The sequence below is a fragment of the Drosophila erecta genome, unplaced genomic scaffold (assembly GCF_003286155.1).
Source record: "Drosophila erecta strain 14021-0224.00,06,07 unplaced genomic scaffold, DereRS2 tig00000055-arrow-pilon, whole genome shotgun sequence".
NCBI lineage: Eukaryota > Metazoa > Arthropoda > Insecta > Diptera > Drosophilidae > Drosophila > Drosophila erecta.
Window position 1 is genome coordinate 6,890,817 of NW_020825200.1, and position 17,840 is coordinate 6,908,656.

General features: G+C 40.5%; 1 protein-coding gene across 1 annotated transcript in view; it reads right to left on the bottom strand.

Moving 5' to 3' along the window:
• The window catches only part of LOC6541124 (neural cell adhesion molecule 1), a 69,629-nt gene that overhangs the window by 33,430 nt on the left and 18,359 nt on the right, over positions 1–17,840 (bottom strand). The window contains exons 3-7 of the mRNA XM_001968885.3: positions 5,955–6,081; positions 3,311–3,428; positions 1,113–1,206; positions 885–998; positions 295–498 (exon numbers count right to left, since the gene is read on the bottom strand). Coding sequence (XP_001968921.2) covers positions 295–498; positions 885–998; positions 1,113–1,206; positions 3,311–3,428; positions 5,955–6,081 — 657 coding nt within the window. The remainder of the gene's footprint in view (positions 1–294; positions 499–884; positions 999–1,112; positions 1,207–3,310; positions 3,429–5,954; positions 6,082–17,840) is intronic.

Here is a 17,840-nt window from a genome sequence, read left to right on the forward strand (position 1 = left end):
TTCTCTGCTTTAAAATTAGAACATACATATCGATTTTTTCAAATAATTGCGCACTCCCTTGTTCAATTTAGTATTAAATTATATCAATGCAAAAGGGGAATATGTAGCATATAGAAATACCAAGGGTTTTAAGGAACATGTGCACCTTTTGTGTAAATAATCGCCCCATTCCACCCCTCTTCTAGTTGGCTACTAAAGTAGCGAAACGCAGATATTTTACGTGCTGTCCAATTTACCCGACTTTTGACAAATGTATTAAGGGCATAGAGCCCGACCACCATCAACGCTACTTACAGTGCATATCCAGTATGAAGCTCTTCTCCTTGGGCTTATCTAATTGCGTATTCAGTGCCTGACATGTGAATACGGAATTCAAATCGTTGCGCTGCACCGATGGCCACAACAGACGGTTCTCGATAACATCGCCGGAATTGTGCTCGTTTTGATTGTCGACAAGCAGTCCATTTACGAGCCAGCGGACTTGCGGTTGCGGCCGACCTATTGGCATACCAAAGACAAAACAGCAAAAAACGAGAAAAAAAAAATAGAGTGGGGGAACAAGAAGTTAGTAAACCGGTTGTAAAAACGAAAAATGGTGCAAATTAAAAAGTCAAGCTTGAAAAAATACCACAAGCCAAGCCGGCGAGCCGAAAATGTAGTGAAAGCCAAAGCAGAGCACAGACTTTGTGATATTTTCATTTGCAGTACACTTTCTTTGCTTTTTTGCCGGTCAAAGCTTTTAAGGAAATTAACAGGAAATTGTCTAGCCGAGCATACGGATATGGCTCGTATGGGTGTCTGTGTGTGTGTGTTTCTCTTGTGTATGTATGTGTATCGGGTATTGGGGTTAAGTTCGTCTTTTGTAGTCAGTCAGCTCGACTTACCGCCCACCACACGACAAGTGATAACGATATCATCGCCCTCCTGCTTGGGCCCCAATTGCGTCCCATTCAGCTGACGACCCCAACGGTCCAGGATGATTGGCTGCTCCGGAAGTACTAAGGGACAAACAGGATGGACGAAAGAACAACACAGATGGATGGGTTTTTCAATGAGAGACTCCACTCCTCATGCATACACTTCGAATGCTTCATTTTATGGCCAACACTCACTTATTACTGACAAATTGAAACGGAAACTTTGCGTTTGGCTGGTGCGAAAATCCACACGACAACGATAAATACCCTGATCATGTCGCTTGATATCCTGCAAAAATTGTAAGTTATTACTTGTGGTTATTTTGTGTTTGGATGCAAGTGGGTAAACGGGGAATTAGCATGCACACAGTCAACCAGAAAACCTGCTTTCCCAGCCATATAATTTTCAATTATTGCATGACACTTGAGTTTTTGCGGTTTTCCCTCGAGTGGGCTGCAAATGGCAGGAATAGAAGTTGTCGTTTGTCACTTATCCACAAGAGTCCTTGTGGGCTTTTGCAAAAACCTGTGTAGTGTTCAATATATTTTTCAGCACATTGTTCTCTCAGGAGCTTTGCTCTTTTTATTCGTATTCAATCACTTATTTAATAATTTAATTGAGCGAGGAAGGACTCTTTCCATTTTTATGTGCATTTCAGCCGCAATTTTTCCCTGCAGCTTAGAATCGAATCTCAAAATCTGTGGGTGTTAATCCGCTTCTCTAAATTTAATATTGCAGAACTGATACGGATTTCATGCACATTCAATGTGGATTATATGTGGACATTTTTCTGAGATGCAATCAGGTATGTGGAATTTCAAAAATTCTATTTATTCATTCTTCGGGTAATAATTTATATTCGAATTTTAAATAAAAATCTAGGCAATCAAATTATTGATTTAATGCTTAACAGCTTTCTAAGTGCTACTTTTTTTTAGTTAGAACACTTGCTTTTTGATCAAGTTGGTCATGTGTAAACTATTAATTACGAAATTTGCGAACTGATGACACCCAATGGAAATACTTATTCGTTCGTTGAGTTTGATTCACACATTGGTGTGAGCAGACTCTTTGACCTGTTTTAGCACGAAGTGAATCAGACGCTTTGAAAGCAGACTCTTTGAAGTGCCATTGATTATATGAGGAGTAAATAGCACCGGTTCCTACACGACAACCACTCATATATCCTTGACTCCTGTGTTCGCTGGCCGCTCATAAATTGCGGCAGGTTAATTGGCTCGCAATTGAAACGCAATTAAAATTCATTTATAAGCTCAGCCCCAAAGCCACGCCCCGCAATCACAGACCAATTTTAGCACATAATTCATAAATAACAATTTTTGCAAAGACTCCTTACATTTCGCTCACCCTGCTAAACATTACGAGGACTTTTCGCCTGGCGTATTTATGGTGGCTGACTCTTCGTGTGCATTTCACATTCATTTCGAAATGCAGCTTGTTAACGAAGCCCCTTCCCCCACCAAAACCCCCGCATTTCCGCCAAGCTGGCTGTTTATTACTTAACTCACTTAAGACCTTAACTAAGTTGGCCTTTAAAAAGTCAAATGCCAGGGCAGAGACAAGCCCAGGGCAAGGAAATCCAAGGCGAGACGATGCGATACAACGAATTGAAGTAGCAAACACATTGCATAAGGACGAAGTACGATGCTATGTTCGTTTGTTGGTATGTATCTACGTATTGCATGACAGAAACGCTAAATCAAGTTATCTGTAAACATGCAAGACATTAATAAACATTTCGCGTGCGCCAGGCAATTTAACAACTTTTGATATCTAAATTTGTTTTCCACATTCCATTCAGTTTCTCGGCGCTTCTTAGCCATGTTTTCGCCATTGCTGCTTCCGCTTGTTGGTTGATTCTCTGTTTTGGCCAAATCTGTGCTTCTCCTTTTTGATGTTTTTTGGTACGCATTTCAGATTTCCATTAACTGTAGAACACCACCGCTTTGTGGGAATTGTATCTCAAATTGCATTTGTCCGGCCAAAATAGAAGGTTATAAGCCCAAAATGCGCTATTCAAAAAATGAAAGTTTCACTTCCGATTTGTGCATGTATTTGTACTATGTTATTTCAATTCTTTTTCCCTACATTAATTTGCCATTTTCTGGTTGAACATTTATTTATTTAAATGCGCATCTATGCGAAAAGTTTATATATAGTCAAATAAGCATGCCCATTGGCCCATAGAAAGTCTGCAAGAATGCATCTTTTCAGATGCATTTCGATTAAATGCATTATTTAATTGCAGGTAATTTGAAATGTTTAAATCCCCGCATTTATTTCACTATCAAGCGACACCACATCCGCCCCGCCGTACACTGAGCCAAATTAATGGGTACGGGTATCCACGATTCCCACGGGTAAAACTCACCTTAATTTCCAAGGTTGCTGGCTGCGAGTCAAAATGGAATTTGGCACGTGAGCCAAAAACTTCCGGTGCTGACCAATGTCGGGGCTGGTCCCGGCTCTCCTTATCGCGGACATCGAAGCTGGGTGGGGGGGGGTGGTAAAAGAGAAACGAGATGGAAACACACACAAACACATTAAATAACATGAAAGCCTTGAAAAATGCCCCGCCCATGCCCCCATTAATATTTAATGTGGGCGGGCAATGCGAATTAAATCAAGCCCCAAAAATTTCATCCAGCTCGAAAATTAATGAAATCCATAGCCAATATAATTCAACTCCCCGCTCAATCCCGCGTTTTCCCGTTTTCCCGTTTTCCACACGCCTCTGAACTTTTCGCACGAAAATTAGCGTAATTTATTTTGGCTTGCTCATTAGGCAGCGTGGAAAATGCGATGGCGAACATTGTTTGTGTGTAAGGCCTTGCCAAAATGCAATTTATGTGCTGCAGATAAAAATTTCTTCTTTTTTTTTTGTTTTGCTTTTTAGGCATTTTGCTCCTCAAAATTGTTCTGCAGATTTAAGCCAGCGCTGCATTTAATGGCCTAAGTTTATGCCTCCTGAGAGTTTCGAACTTTCCAAGTGCTTTGCAATTTCAAAAGACAATAAACCTTGGAATGAGCGACGTTGAAAAAAAATATTTAAAAAAATGCAAATGAAAAGCAACTGATATGGAGCCAGAGTTTAGTTGGCTATTTTTCTTAATTAAAGTATTTGCGAAATTGTTTAAAGCAAATAAATAAACATGATAAAAAGAGCACTGTTGGCTAAAAATGCACACTCGCTCTCAACGATTTCAATTGTGATCGTATTCAATTAAAGCAAATGATTTTAAATGGAAATAATTAAAGTACGTGAATTATTTGCAACGTTACATTGGTTTACATTCAATTTCATTAAAGCCAACGCTGTCAATTAACGTTTTTCGTTTCGGCCATTTCGGGGCGAAAAAAATTCGTATCCTCAAATTTAAAACCAGACTGAGGTCTCTCAATCAGAAGAGGTCCTTTTCAGCCACTCTGACCCGCTGTCTCTCTCTCCTTTCTGAATGGCTCTTTCGCTTTCTACCAAATTGTTGCCACTGCTGTTGCCATTCCAGCTGCGATTGCAGCCACTTTTGAATATTTCTGCGGCGAGCTGAGCGTTAAGCGCCCCTTTGTATGCAACACACAATAATTTATGCGGGAAGCCGTCGAACTTGCACTCGTTGCAAATGCAACAACTTAATTGCGGCACGGCCAGCAGCCGACTCAAGAGCAGAATGAGGGCCAAAACCCCCTCTCCCCTCTGCCAACTTTAACCCAAATTTTAATCGCCGTTCCTTTTTTTTTTTGCATTTTTCGTCGTCCTCTGCGACGCCGTTTTAATTAAAAACTAAAAAACAGTTGCACTTTGCTTAAATGGCAGCAGAAGCGCGAAAGAAGGAGAGCGTGTGCGCAAGCGAAATGGCAAGCCAGTGCCCAAGTTAATAATAGTTCCACAGGAGCCTATGCAGCAAATGTTTATGCCCAAATAATACGCAACGGGAACTTGGCTGCCAGTGACGCGACTGCATGCAAATTGAGTGTATTAAAAATGCACCGGCGGCACCAGGAGGCGGTGATGAAAACTAAGGAAAAAGAACGTCGAGGACGGAACAGGATGTAAAGTGCACAGACTGATTGAATTTGGGAATACCCTGAAGGATAATCGAGTGGGGGTTGCGGCCAAAGTAGGAAATCTAATTCCAGTGGGCGGAAGACTTCGAAAGTAAATACAATTTTAGCACAGTAAACTATTCCAAATAGGCTGTTTTAGATTAGACCGTTCTATGGCTAAGGCATACTAATGCTTTATCAAAAAATTTATTTTAAAGTTGCATATCCTAATATGGCTCCCTTAGGCATTCTGGTAGGCATTTTATTGGTCTTCTGCACTGGGAGTAACAAATTATGCTACAAAATTCAAAGCGCTTCGACACAGCCTAAGCTACCCTAAGCGCGGGCAAAAGCAATTATGTAGAGCAAAAAATCTATGGTTGACAACCAAAGGGAGCAACGTGGCGTGAAATGCCGTGAATGCAATTAGAAGCTAACACAGTGCAGGTTCTCAGCCAAGAGCCGTCCATGGCACCGACTTTGGTTGACTGGCGATCTGACCAGCGTTTACTTGGCAATTTTACCATAATTTAATCTTCGCTGCCCGTCGACGCTCTACTTGAGTGTTTTCGCCCGCATTCCTGTGGTTTGTCATGGCCCGAGGTTAATCACTCTAAATTAGGTAAACATAATTAAGTTAATACCCAGGCGCAGACAGAGGAAAAACAAAAGTCAAACAAAAAAAACCGGGGGAAAAAATGAAACAAAAACAGGTGGGACGCTAAGCTAAATCACACATCCTTCAAACGCACACTGGCACACAGGCAAGCAAACACACACACACACACACGTACAGGCATACTTAAGAAGGGGGGAAATCATAGCATACTTATGTGCGCCAGCGCCCCAAACGATTTAAAAAAGGTACCAACTCTCGAGACTCTCGTTTGCATTTAATTATACTTGTATGTGTGCTCGCCCGCCCAGGCCGAGACAATGGCCCAATTGAGATGTCGTCCTGCAGGACTCACCTATACAGCGGTATGCCGGCATTATCGCGGAACCAGAGCACCATATACACATTATCCAGTGGCTCTGTGATGGGACAGGGCAGCGACACCGATTTACCCTCGACGGCATCAATGTCCTTCGTTTTCACTGCGGTTCCGGCCAAATTATGTTGTCACGATTTTGGTTCGTTATATGTTTTTGCATGCGGGGTTGGTCAGCATCAGCGTCGTTATGAAAATAGAAAATAAATGCGTAAAATTTGTTAATTAAATGCTCCATTTTTCCCAACTGCTCCCCATCGCATGCGTGGCTGCTTCGTTGCGAGTAAAGCTTTTAGCAATTAAATGTTGATGGCGGCTTAATTCCTACGTAATTACAAATGCGTAAATTTGAGCCGCCCTTTACGGCCCCCAAAACATTCCGCACCCATTGGCTTAGCAACTGCCTGCGGGCGGCAGCGGCCATGTTTATTTATTATGCATGTGCAAATGCGTGCACCAATGTTTTTTCCTCTTTTGGATTCGACAGGCTTTTAGGCCCTTTTATAGGATCAAAGCTGGCAAAGCTCAACAAGCAAAGTTAAAGTTTGCGTTGGATAGTCGGCAAAAAAACACCCACACACCAGCGAAATTAAAGCAAATAAGCATATTCCATTATAGTAATTAATTTTATCATTACAAACAATATAAAGTACCTAACTGTTTTCGATTAAAAAATAATATGCCATGTATATAAAATGTGTGCCAGAGGATTGTTTTATTGCCCATGTGCTTAAAACATGTTGCAAAAACGAAAATGTCCAAGTTTTCACAAACGAAACGTTTTAAGAACTAGTTGACATATCGCTGTATTTATTTATCTCGCTAAGTCAGCTGAAATTTAATTGTTTCTCTCTTAAATTCCCCTATTTTATGGCTCTATGCGGCGTTTTAGCTGCAACAACATTTTGGCATTGAATCAAGCCACACAAAAGCGGCAAAAACAACAATAGCTGTCACATGTGCTGCGGCTTTTGCTGCTACTCTTGTTGTTGCCGCTGTCGCACGTCATCTCGTATCAAATGTGTATAGATAAAAGTGTATATAAATATAAATAAAAATGTCTGCGCTGAAAATATTTCGCATCGTATCAAAAGCAAAAGAGGCCATAAAAAATCGCTGTAACATCCTTCACAAACGACATCCCCACACCCCGCTAAGCCTATCCCTTCCCGTTTCGCTTCCCTTTCTCCATTGACTTTATGTGTAAATATGAAAAAATGTCATTTTATTGCCACAATGCGTCGAAATTTTGTGAAAATTTATTGCGCATACGCAACGTTGTACAATAAATATGCGCTTAAATGCCCCCAAAATGTATGGGCATTGCTGTGGGTGTGAGATGCTGTGGGTGTGTGCGTGTGAATGCTTCAGTGTGTGCGTGTGTACGTATTATGCTTTCTCTGTTTGCTTAGCACTGCCGCACAGCATCACAACCAGCAGCGATTCAGTCTGAAATCCTTGAAAATCTTAAAACATTTGGCAGCTCTGAAGAATGTCAACGCTCACGGCAAAATTCTTCAAAATCTAAACAACATTTTACGCAAAATCGTTATTCTTAGGGCGTTTTTGGGTTGATGGTTATTAAAAGCAATTAATAAAACCCGATATTCCAGAAAATGTTGAATTTTTTCGTTTGCGCTTCCACTAGCTGAGTAACGGGTATCTGATAGTCGGGAAACTCGACTATTGTTTTATTAAAGTGCCAAGTACGTGAATTACTTAGAAAAGCCTAAATGTTTCAATGAGATAAAAATATTAAGTTTCAGAAAAATTCAACACCATTTGTACCCTGCCATTAGTCTGGCAATTCTATCTGCTTGCATTCCAATGCATTTTCTGGGCGATGGTGCATCAGAGAAATGGCAAGGTGAAATGCATATCGTTGGATGCATTGCTAAACGACTGGAAACTGCTCAACCCTTCTCTGGCAATTTTCAAAATTGTCTGCTTGGCTCTCGCCTTTTTTGGCTGCATTTTTGTGTCGCCTTTGGTTTTGGCCTTCACTTAACTACAGCAGCCAGCTCGACAGCTCGTGCATGTTAAAAGCTATTTAAATATGCTCTCTTTGAATGCCTTGATTGGCTTACTTGGGCTCTCTCGCATCTCGGGATGCCATGCCGCCTGACCTCTGACCCCTCTAGCCTGCCCGACTCTTTTGGCTTGACTGGCGTTCGGTTTGCGTTGGCTTTTGGCTTGCCTTGACTTGGCTGCTGACAAAAATGGAAAGAAAGCCAAATGAAATAACAACGAACGTAGATGGAGCAGTGAAGTGCTGGAGCTGCATAACCTTTTTGCATGAATTAACCCCATAACGACCAATGAGCATTGACGGCTAAAGTGATTTTGCTTATCGAGATCAAAGAAAGCGATTACCAAAGCCATTTGCTGGTACTTTTGCAAAAAAAAAAAATGGTATGCGTTTTAAAAGCAATCTTTTAAGCTTCATCGTTTTTATTTTCAAAAAAGTGTTTAAAAGTTTTTCATTTCATTTACTAGAATTCAGTTCATATACATTACATACATTTTAGTTTTTATTTATAACATTTCTAGAAAAATCTTTTATACATTTTATAGAAAATGCAAAATCGTTCATTGTCAAGCTATTAAAAATGGTTTATTATTACCCAAAGGCAGTTGAGATAGAATCACTTAGGACTTCATTGGTGTAGGCAAATTTATGTAAATTGAGCTCTTGCTGCCGCCTGTCAAATTGCAGCATTTCGTTGCAATTTGTAACCTCATCTCTTGCCATTAAAATCTGGCTAGTCTAGGGTTAAGCTAACCTCAATCAGTATCAGCTACCGCACATACAGACAACCACACACTGGCACAGTCAGTAGACACAACAACCACCACAATGCCACGCCCCATCGCATTCCACAACGCCCACTGCCACGCCCCATTGGCAACACCCGCACTCAGAAGCTTTCTGGTGATGCAATTTCAAATGCAAAACTTTAATGGAATTTTGTGCTGGCTGTGTGCATGTGTGACAATAGTTTTGCACAACTTGACGCTCCCGCAACTTTTATGTCAAATGCATTTCGCACATATTTTGTACCATATTTCGAAGTGCTGGGGCGGGGACAGCAGGACCTAGGCACAAGGATTAACTTCTTGTCATCCAGTCTAATTGATATTTAACAAGGAGTCTCCAAGCGCCCAGTTATTTCTAGTCATATAGACTTAATTGTCGAAGGACCTCGAGCCCTGCAATTACCATCAATGGTAAACTTTACCATGACGCAACTACTTTCTCCATCTCTACGGCTTAATATTCTTTTTACGGCTAAATATTCATTTTTTTTTTTTTGTTTTTAGCCATGTTTGGTGACATTAACACGTCACCCGACTGAAGCGCAGTTGTTTGCTGTGGCATTTTTCGATTAATCGTCGTCCTCATTAGTGGTGAAAATTTTTATGATGACCCATGGGGCTCGAAGGCAATTGCAGCAGAAGTGGGTGTGGACATGAAATTTATATCCCAGCGCAGTTTTCGTAGGCGTACGGTAAAAGGTGATAGGTAAATATCAAAGGAGCTTTGGTAGTTTATATAAATAGATTCAGCTAGAGCACTAAATAACATTATAAACTTGGTTGATTTAGCTGCAAGCTTTCACCTATTTAAATGGCAAATAAAATGAATCATATTCTTCTTAAATTAGATAAAACGCTACAAATTATGATTCACCCAGAAAAGGCTTTAAAATAAAAGTCCTTTAAGTTTTCCCTACTTGTTTTTCCCATAGCCTAATGAGCAATTTCCGACCACTTCTGTGTGCATGTCGGTTGACTTTTTGAGCCGCTTTTCTGTCTGCTCCACGTGGTCGGCATTATACAAATTACGAGTATTATGGTTGGGCATTAAGTACGCTGCTGAAAATTAACGTACATGGTGTGTGTCCTGCGGTCAGACAGTCAGTGGCAATCTTTTACGCAGAATTCCACGGTTTCTGGCCACCAAAAATCCCCCTCTTTCTCTCGACGTGAATGTATGTTTATTGTGACCTTTTTCATTGAGTTGGATTATCTGAAGGGATTGATGATATTTACTTATCCAATACCCTGGCTGTCTGTGACCCACTGAATGGCACATGATTGTCGTCTGCAGAAAACGCTGTTTTGCAAAACTAAATAAAATGCGAGGCAATAAAAAGGATGAATGGCAGACAGCCAGCCAGCCAGACAGCAGCAAGGAATAAAAAAGGTTTGCTTTTATTATATTATATTTCAAATTTAATCAAATTGAAATTTGGGTAGGACAAAGGATAACGACAAACTGGCAGACAGCCAACATGAAAAAATTTAAATAAATTTGCCAAAGGAAATAGTGACCAAAATACAACGCTGACTATCAGCTAAAAATATTCAAATCTAATGATATTTTGACATAAAATTCAATTAAACTTTGCAAAAACCTTTTATTGGATTTGTGGCTAAAAATGCAAATCGAAGTTGCTGCCGAGCTATTCGATTAAGAATTGAAATTTTTACGTTTAAACTTGAATAACAATAAAATAATATTTTCTGCACAATGCTTTTATACTAGCGAAAAATAACAAAAATTACTCAAAGCTGAGTTTACATGATTCTATTCTTATTTAATTAAAAGTAAACATTTTTCTTTTGTGATATTGTAGGACAATATTTCTACCGACTTATGTCCACAGGGGCAGAACCCAATAAGCCAAAAGACAAAACTGCCTGCTCAGTTTCTCTACGGATGTATCACAATAATCATTAAAAATCAGAGCCAGAAAAACTGGCCGATAGCAAATGTGATACGATTGAACATTGCGAAAATATTTGAAATATTTTCAGCAGGACACGAATGTTATATATAAACGATTGCAGCATTCACATCACTTTTGACCAAACTCAAAATGGCATCAAATGGAAAATGTTAGCCAAGAAAATCAATATAGCGAGCAGGGGGGGCAGCATCTGCATAAACAGCAGCAAGAGCAGCAACCCCAGGAGCAAAAGAAGCAATCGGGCAAACAAGTAAGCCCAGTTTTATAATAAAGTAACAGAAATCTGCTGGATCGCCTCCACTAGCCTCTCTGGCTTTTTGACCTGACCTGGACCAACAACTTTGAAACAAGGCTTTGGGGTTTCCTGTTGTTGGATAGTTGTGGGCAAATCAAGTCACTTGTCTGCTGGGGCGACAGGGGCGTTTTCAATTTTATGCTAAACGCTGGCAATGGGGCATTTCTGGCCAAAAGAGTAGAGTGCGGCCAGAAAGTTCAGAGGTGCTGACCGTGTTGGGGGCTAAAAAAGCATAGCGAATATTGAATTTGTTTTAAATGGCAGGCATAATGAGACGACAGGAGTTGGCAAAAAGTTTCCGTTGTCTATTTCCCCACCAACAGCCGACCAGCAATGTCCTGGGGTTCAGCAAAGGTCCTGGTTGTGGCCAGAACAGGGCAAGCCAGGCCTGAACGAACAAATTTATGGCTCCTAGGGGTGTTTTCAATGCTACCAAAATTTAAATATAATTTGTTTGGCTGACTTTTGAATCGAAAAGAAGAGATAAAATGTTTAATGGTACATTTATTAGAAATTGGGGGAGACTTTTTCCTTACCACAAATCGCAGTTAAATACCTAAATTTAATATCCAATGCAAACGATCGAAAAGGCTTAACTAAATCTAGGCTAAAGCAGTTATATAAAACTCGCTTGCCGCAAGATGCATTTCAAAACGAACGTTTTTAATTGGAATATTTGTGGAAAACAACCAATTCCCATTTCTTTGTAAAATGTTGTTAAATATACATTGTAGAGTAAGCCCCTTTGGTAAATTTTCAAAATATTTTGAACGAGATAAGCTTTTACTCGATTTTCTTCGGGCTTACCCAGCCCAGATACCTCTGTTGGATTTTCAATTGGGCCAATACAAATTTTATGTTTTCTTCGCCCCGTATGAGGGCAATAAAGTTGTACGAAACAAACTTAAGTCATCATGTGCTTGAGCTCGTATTCCATCTCAGTTGGACTTTGGAGAAAAGTCTTTAAGCTGGTCGTCCTGGCTGCAGGCTAAAGCAAAATCGACTTAATAACCCGAGCCACCTGCGACCTGTGCCCCCTGGAGAGGTTATGGAATGGGCCAGAGATTTACATACTAACATACTACAGTGGTGAGCCACAAAATTCAACCAGCTCATAATCTTAAATCTGGGCAATATGATGGGCGAGAGCAGGAAAGGCAATGTCGAAGGAGCACAGAGAGAGAATGGCTTCAAAACTATGCGAGTTCTGGATCGTAGATGGAGTAAAACGAGGCTTTCGGCCCGCTTTCTGTTCCTTTTGCCAAACGCACACATAATGATATGCAAATGCGAATGAATAAGTGTGCTGAAGTGTGCCAAGTGAGCAGACTAACGCTTATTCAAACATACACACTCAACCCCTGCACTGAGCAAAACTACTCTTTGTATTTTATACCAAATGTATGGTATACAATTTTTTAGGCAAATAGCAGTTAAAATATTTAATACTGCTGACCAATTCTTTTAAATGCAGTATGTAACCTGATTTGAAGAGTTATTAACAAACAATTAGTTATAGCTTGGTATTTATCTACTAAAAGTTGTATTTCAAATGTTAACAATTTTGAAGACTGTATTTTTAATATTTTTACGAGCATTCACGAATATTTACGAGCAAGGAATAGCATTATTTTTTTCCAGTGCACTCAGAACATCAAAGCAAAGGCGAAGGCCAACTCAGCTAGTTAGCAGCTAGTGGAATATGCGAAGGAACTCCTCCATTGGGTTCGACGTTAATGAAATGTGCAAATGTACCAATTGACCAAACCACCAGCCCCAAAAAACCTCCCCGAACAGCCAATGCCAATAGCCTCAAGACGCTCATTTAGTCATTTGCATATTAAAAGCTTTTGTCGCACAAAAGGTTAAATCAAAAGATAAAGCGTAATAATTTTTTGCGCCTTTTGGCTTCCTTTGCTTGCGTTTTTTGCTTTTTTTTTTGTTTTTGGTCTTGTTTTAGTCCTGTGGTCCTTGCCCCAGCCCCGCCCCTTTTCCGTGCGCCCCTATAGTTGTTAACATGCGAATCGAGTCGCGTTGGTGTAGATTGGCTGCAGGGGGTGCGATGCGGTTGATGAGATTGAGGGTGTCGGCATGTGCGTGTCGATAAAATATTTCGCTTTGACGCTATGTAAACACTTTTGTGGCATTTCTGTGAAGTTTTTTCTGCGGGCCAGCGCCAGTTATGATTGAAGTATAAATGGGGCGACTGGGCGGGTGAAATGTGGATTTCGAGGGCAAAAAGTGCCAGAAATGCGAATCAGAAGTTGCTGGAAGTTGATTGGGAATACGAGTATGTGGGTTGTAATGATTTGTGTGAACGCGAATTGCATAGAAATATTTTGAATAGTTTTTGACAAATCCCGAGTCTTAAAACATTCCGTTATACATATATATATCCCTAAATATAAACTAGGTAGAAGTAGGTGCCAACACAATGCTTGGCTAAATTGCTCTATTTATGCATCGGTGAAATTCAATGAAAGCAAACCAAACGTAGCAGCATTATTTAATATTTTCTACTATTTACTACCTGGCAAAAAAAATATGAGTCGTTATAAAAGTTGGCATTAATTCTACCAATCACTCATGGATTATTTCTTCGGGTCCATTTATCACAAGGCCAGCATAAGCTCTGAATGCTGTCAATATTATATCGATTTATTTGTATGTTCTTTTATGACCCAATAGGACGACCGCTGAGGTTTCAGAATATTACGAGTAGTGGCCGCAATTGTTATGTGTTAAATCTGGCGATGATCTGAGCAGACTTAAAATGCCACTACAATTGCAGACAGCTGCTGCCTCGAAATGTTTAGCTCAGCATAACACAGCGATTGTTAGCACAGAAGACATACAAATACAAATACACAGAGCCGTCTATATGTTTATATATACATATGTGTGTGTACATCCAATATCCATTCCATACACTTCCCGCTTTTATGGCCATAAAGTTCAATAGCGAACCCTGGCCGCAACAAAGCCCCACCCACAGGATTTTTGCCAGCAGCTGTGCGAGCTGACATGATGAGCGATTTTAACACTTGTGCGGCAATAGGTTTAAAGGGGCCGAGGCAGAAATATTGCAAATATTCAACCTACTTTCCTATGACCTTACCACACCAACAGCGACCATGCCAGCGGCAACCATCAGCAGTGGCATCAAAAAGAAAACCAACGCGAAACACCGATGTGTAGTTATTATGATGGCTTTTGTACCCCGAACGGCTTATGGCAGCTGGAAAGTATGGGAAATGCTGCGAAAATGCCAGGCTATATGAAATGGGACTACTCTTTAAGTTGGCAGCCTATGCTAACCCAACAGGAGTTACTGCTCATTTGAGTGGCTTACTGGCAGCGTATTACAATACTGACTATCATATTTAAGTTAAATATATATACATAACAATTAAAATTACAAATATGCAGCAAAAGAACGCTTTAATGATTAATTTTCGAATTGGATTGTGAATTCTTGGCTACCCGACTGCAGTTTAGAGTGCTTATCAAATAATAACAGAAATATAAACGCTTCTATTTTATTGTTATGTGTCAGCAATGTTGTTTCTTGCTGTCGCCGATGCCACCGATGGTTCTGCGGAGTCAAAAGCCACATAACCAACTGGCAATGACACTTGACAGCCCACACACACACGCACAACCCATACACAAGGATCCGCGTAAGGACATGTTTACATTTCCAACAGCGAACCACCGGCGTACGCGCATACATATAGCACATACATGATAAACATCAATAGCGAAAGTAAGGGAAAAAAATGAAACCAAACCGTCATAAAAAAAGATAACATGTTATGTTTTTGTTGTTCGAGTCCTTGGGGGGATCCTTCTCAGTGGGCCAATGCCTTTGCTGTGAGCGTTGATTTGTTTAGCTCTGCTGGCGCAGCGTATTTACACTGAGGACTCCCCAAACACAATTACTTTTAATTTATTTGCGAACCGTAAATGCGTGCTGGAAATCCTTATAAGCACTAGCACTCACATCTCTGCCAGGGAAATATACGCGAATAGCGAATTAAATTTAATTAACTGAGTCGGGAAGCTACAGCGGCAATAATTATAATGCTCTTAAAACTTTAAAGCCCAAGCTAAGTGCCAAGCTATAAAAGAAAGAGTCAAATTATATCGTAAAAAATGGGGTCATCTGTGTCTGGTCCATCTTCATCCGTGATCGTAATTGAATCCGCATTAACTGCTCCTCTTCTGCTCCAGCTCGTTTATCCTGTGGATGAGGTGCCGCACCATCAGGATATAATATAGTTGAGATGTCAGGACACTAAAGCCAAACTAGCCAGCAAGAGGACTCCGGCACTCTCACACACATGAGACGGCGACTAACGAGGTCAATTGTAAGTTATTTCCTCTCCGCCATCAACACAGGACGTCATATAAAGGAGCGGCAGGATACAAAAAAAAACAGAAAAAAAAACCAGGCGACAACAGAAAGACAAAACAAGAAAGCAGAGAGTAAGCTGAGGTCCAGACCAGGAAATAGCCCAGCATGAATATCATTAATGGCAAAAGAGCGTTAAAGGTCATTGTTCCTGTTAGCCTTCCGCTTTCTGCAAAGGCAGCAGAAGTCGAGGAGGTAAAGTCAGCTTAGGCCAGAGCGAAAAACTAACTCATTATTATGATTCTTCCTCTCCGCCTGGCTCCGAGATGTTTTGTGAGGATATATGTGTGCCGGGGACTTAGCAAGAGGGGATTAAGTTATGACATCCATGAAGAGTTATGCTAAAGGAGCGCATTTCCATGAAGCAGTAACGAACTGCACATGCTTTAAGTTTTCTCATAAGTTACATGCTGCAATCTTCAAGATACAAAACCCACAGTCTATGACTTCTAATCCTACATAATTTAAAGTTATTTTCTAAGCTCAAAACTTATAACCATCTAACCATCTGTGATGGCACAATTCCCGTTTCAAATGCCATCAGAAAGTGCAATTTAAATTGGCGCAAGACAAAAGCAAAACAAAAACGAAGCAAAACTATAAGCAGAGTGAAATTGTGTCACCTAATTTCACAACAGCTACGCACTTTTGCACAGCACAAATATCACACATACGCCCCGTATGACAATCCCTCAGACTCTGTTAAAGTGGAATAGGTATGGCAAGGGAGCTGCAGAACAAGAAGAGGAGCATTTGCATTGAATATGAGTTGCAGTTGAAGTTGTAGTTATGCCTGCTGTAACGAAAAATGGAATTTTCCCTGTGCTCAGACGAGACGGAGATATAATTGTATGCATATTTAATAATTCATAACTTTTTCTAGATCACCAGAACTATGAATATTCATGCATAAGAAGAGTTGACGAAAAGTAGGTTGCAATGGTGTGGAAGTACAGTAGTCACCCGAGTCGCAGACCACAAGAAATTTCCTTTTCCAAAAACTTACGAAGAATAAAAACAGCGGCAATTTGCAGTCTTATTTTTTGAGTTCTTTTCCGACGAACTTGTGGCAACCCAATTTTGTCACCCCATCTTCGTTCGCTGTTGTAAAGTTGGTTTTTAAAAAGTTTCCCTGTCGCCAACATTGTCGCTGCTCTTCTAGCCATATCTGCAGCCACTATAAAGCTATACTATTATTTTATTCTTTTTGAGATTCAATTGTTTAAATTTGGGTCAATGTGTGTGCTCCGAAAGTGAAATGGAAAACGGCTGACTGACAGAGATTCCTCTTAGCTTTGTCTCCGGGCGACAAACAAACGAGCAACAAAAGGACATACGGAAGGACAATGGCAACCGAAACATTTCACATACGTGCTCTGTGTATATCAGTGCCAGGTTGAGTCCTATTATGTATGGCTAGAAAAAACACACACACACTTGCACACACCCAAAAATACGTAAAGCCCACAACGACAAATTTTATTTTATGCAAAATAGTTATGTGTGCGCTCCGTTGTACAATATAAAATTTTGTTGTAAATGTTGCACGTTTTTGAGTGGGTTTTTTTCTTCAGTTGCTGATATATTGATTTTTGCATTTTTAGGTCGCACGATGTTGGCTGCTCTATGTGTGTGTGGGTGTGTGTGGAGCGGTAAAGTTAGGCGGAGGTGCTGTGCGCGCCACACACGTTTAATGAACACAGATTTATGATACGAGTCACCAAACTTGGCTCCAGCACGAACAACCCGTCCTGGGAATTTGGGTTAAGGTGACCTGCGCTCTGCCCAATTTGCCCTAAAATCTTTATAAGTTTAATGCTGCTGCCAGCCAGCCTCACGATTTCAATTGATATGTATTCCAATTCTCATACATATTACTCTACAAGCGCAGCGGCTAATTCGGATGCTTTGATCTTGTGGCCCCCGCAAAATGTTGTCTTAAAAACGCCCGTTGGCTTATCGAAACCTCCCTCTATAAGCAGAATAACCCCAAGCGTTGCCTACTTGTCGGCCTAACAACTCGACCCCAGGCTAATGCCGAACTTTAAAGCGTTAAGAGGCGAAAGCAGCAGGTCTGGCAAGCATTAAATAAATTTTTAATAAAGTTTTGCTCTAGAAATTGTTATTTTTAGCAGCGAACTGGGGCAGTGTCAGCGGGAGTAGTTGTGGGAGTAGATAAAATATGACATTTATAGCAGCCTGAATACGTAAAAGTTGAACGCACCCCAAGAGCTTGGATAGCCGGGAAATCAACAGCGAGCTGAGTTTTATGTGGCTTATGTAACCCAGCGGGCGGGTAGATGAATTTGATTGTGGTCCAATATACATATATATGCATGTATATATAAATATTTCATTCGGGACGGCGGTGGTGGGATGGATTGAACCAAGTTTGTTTTACG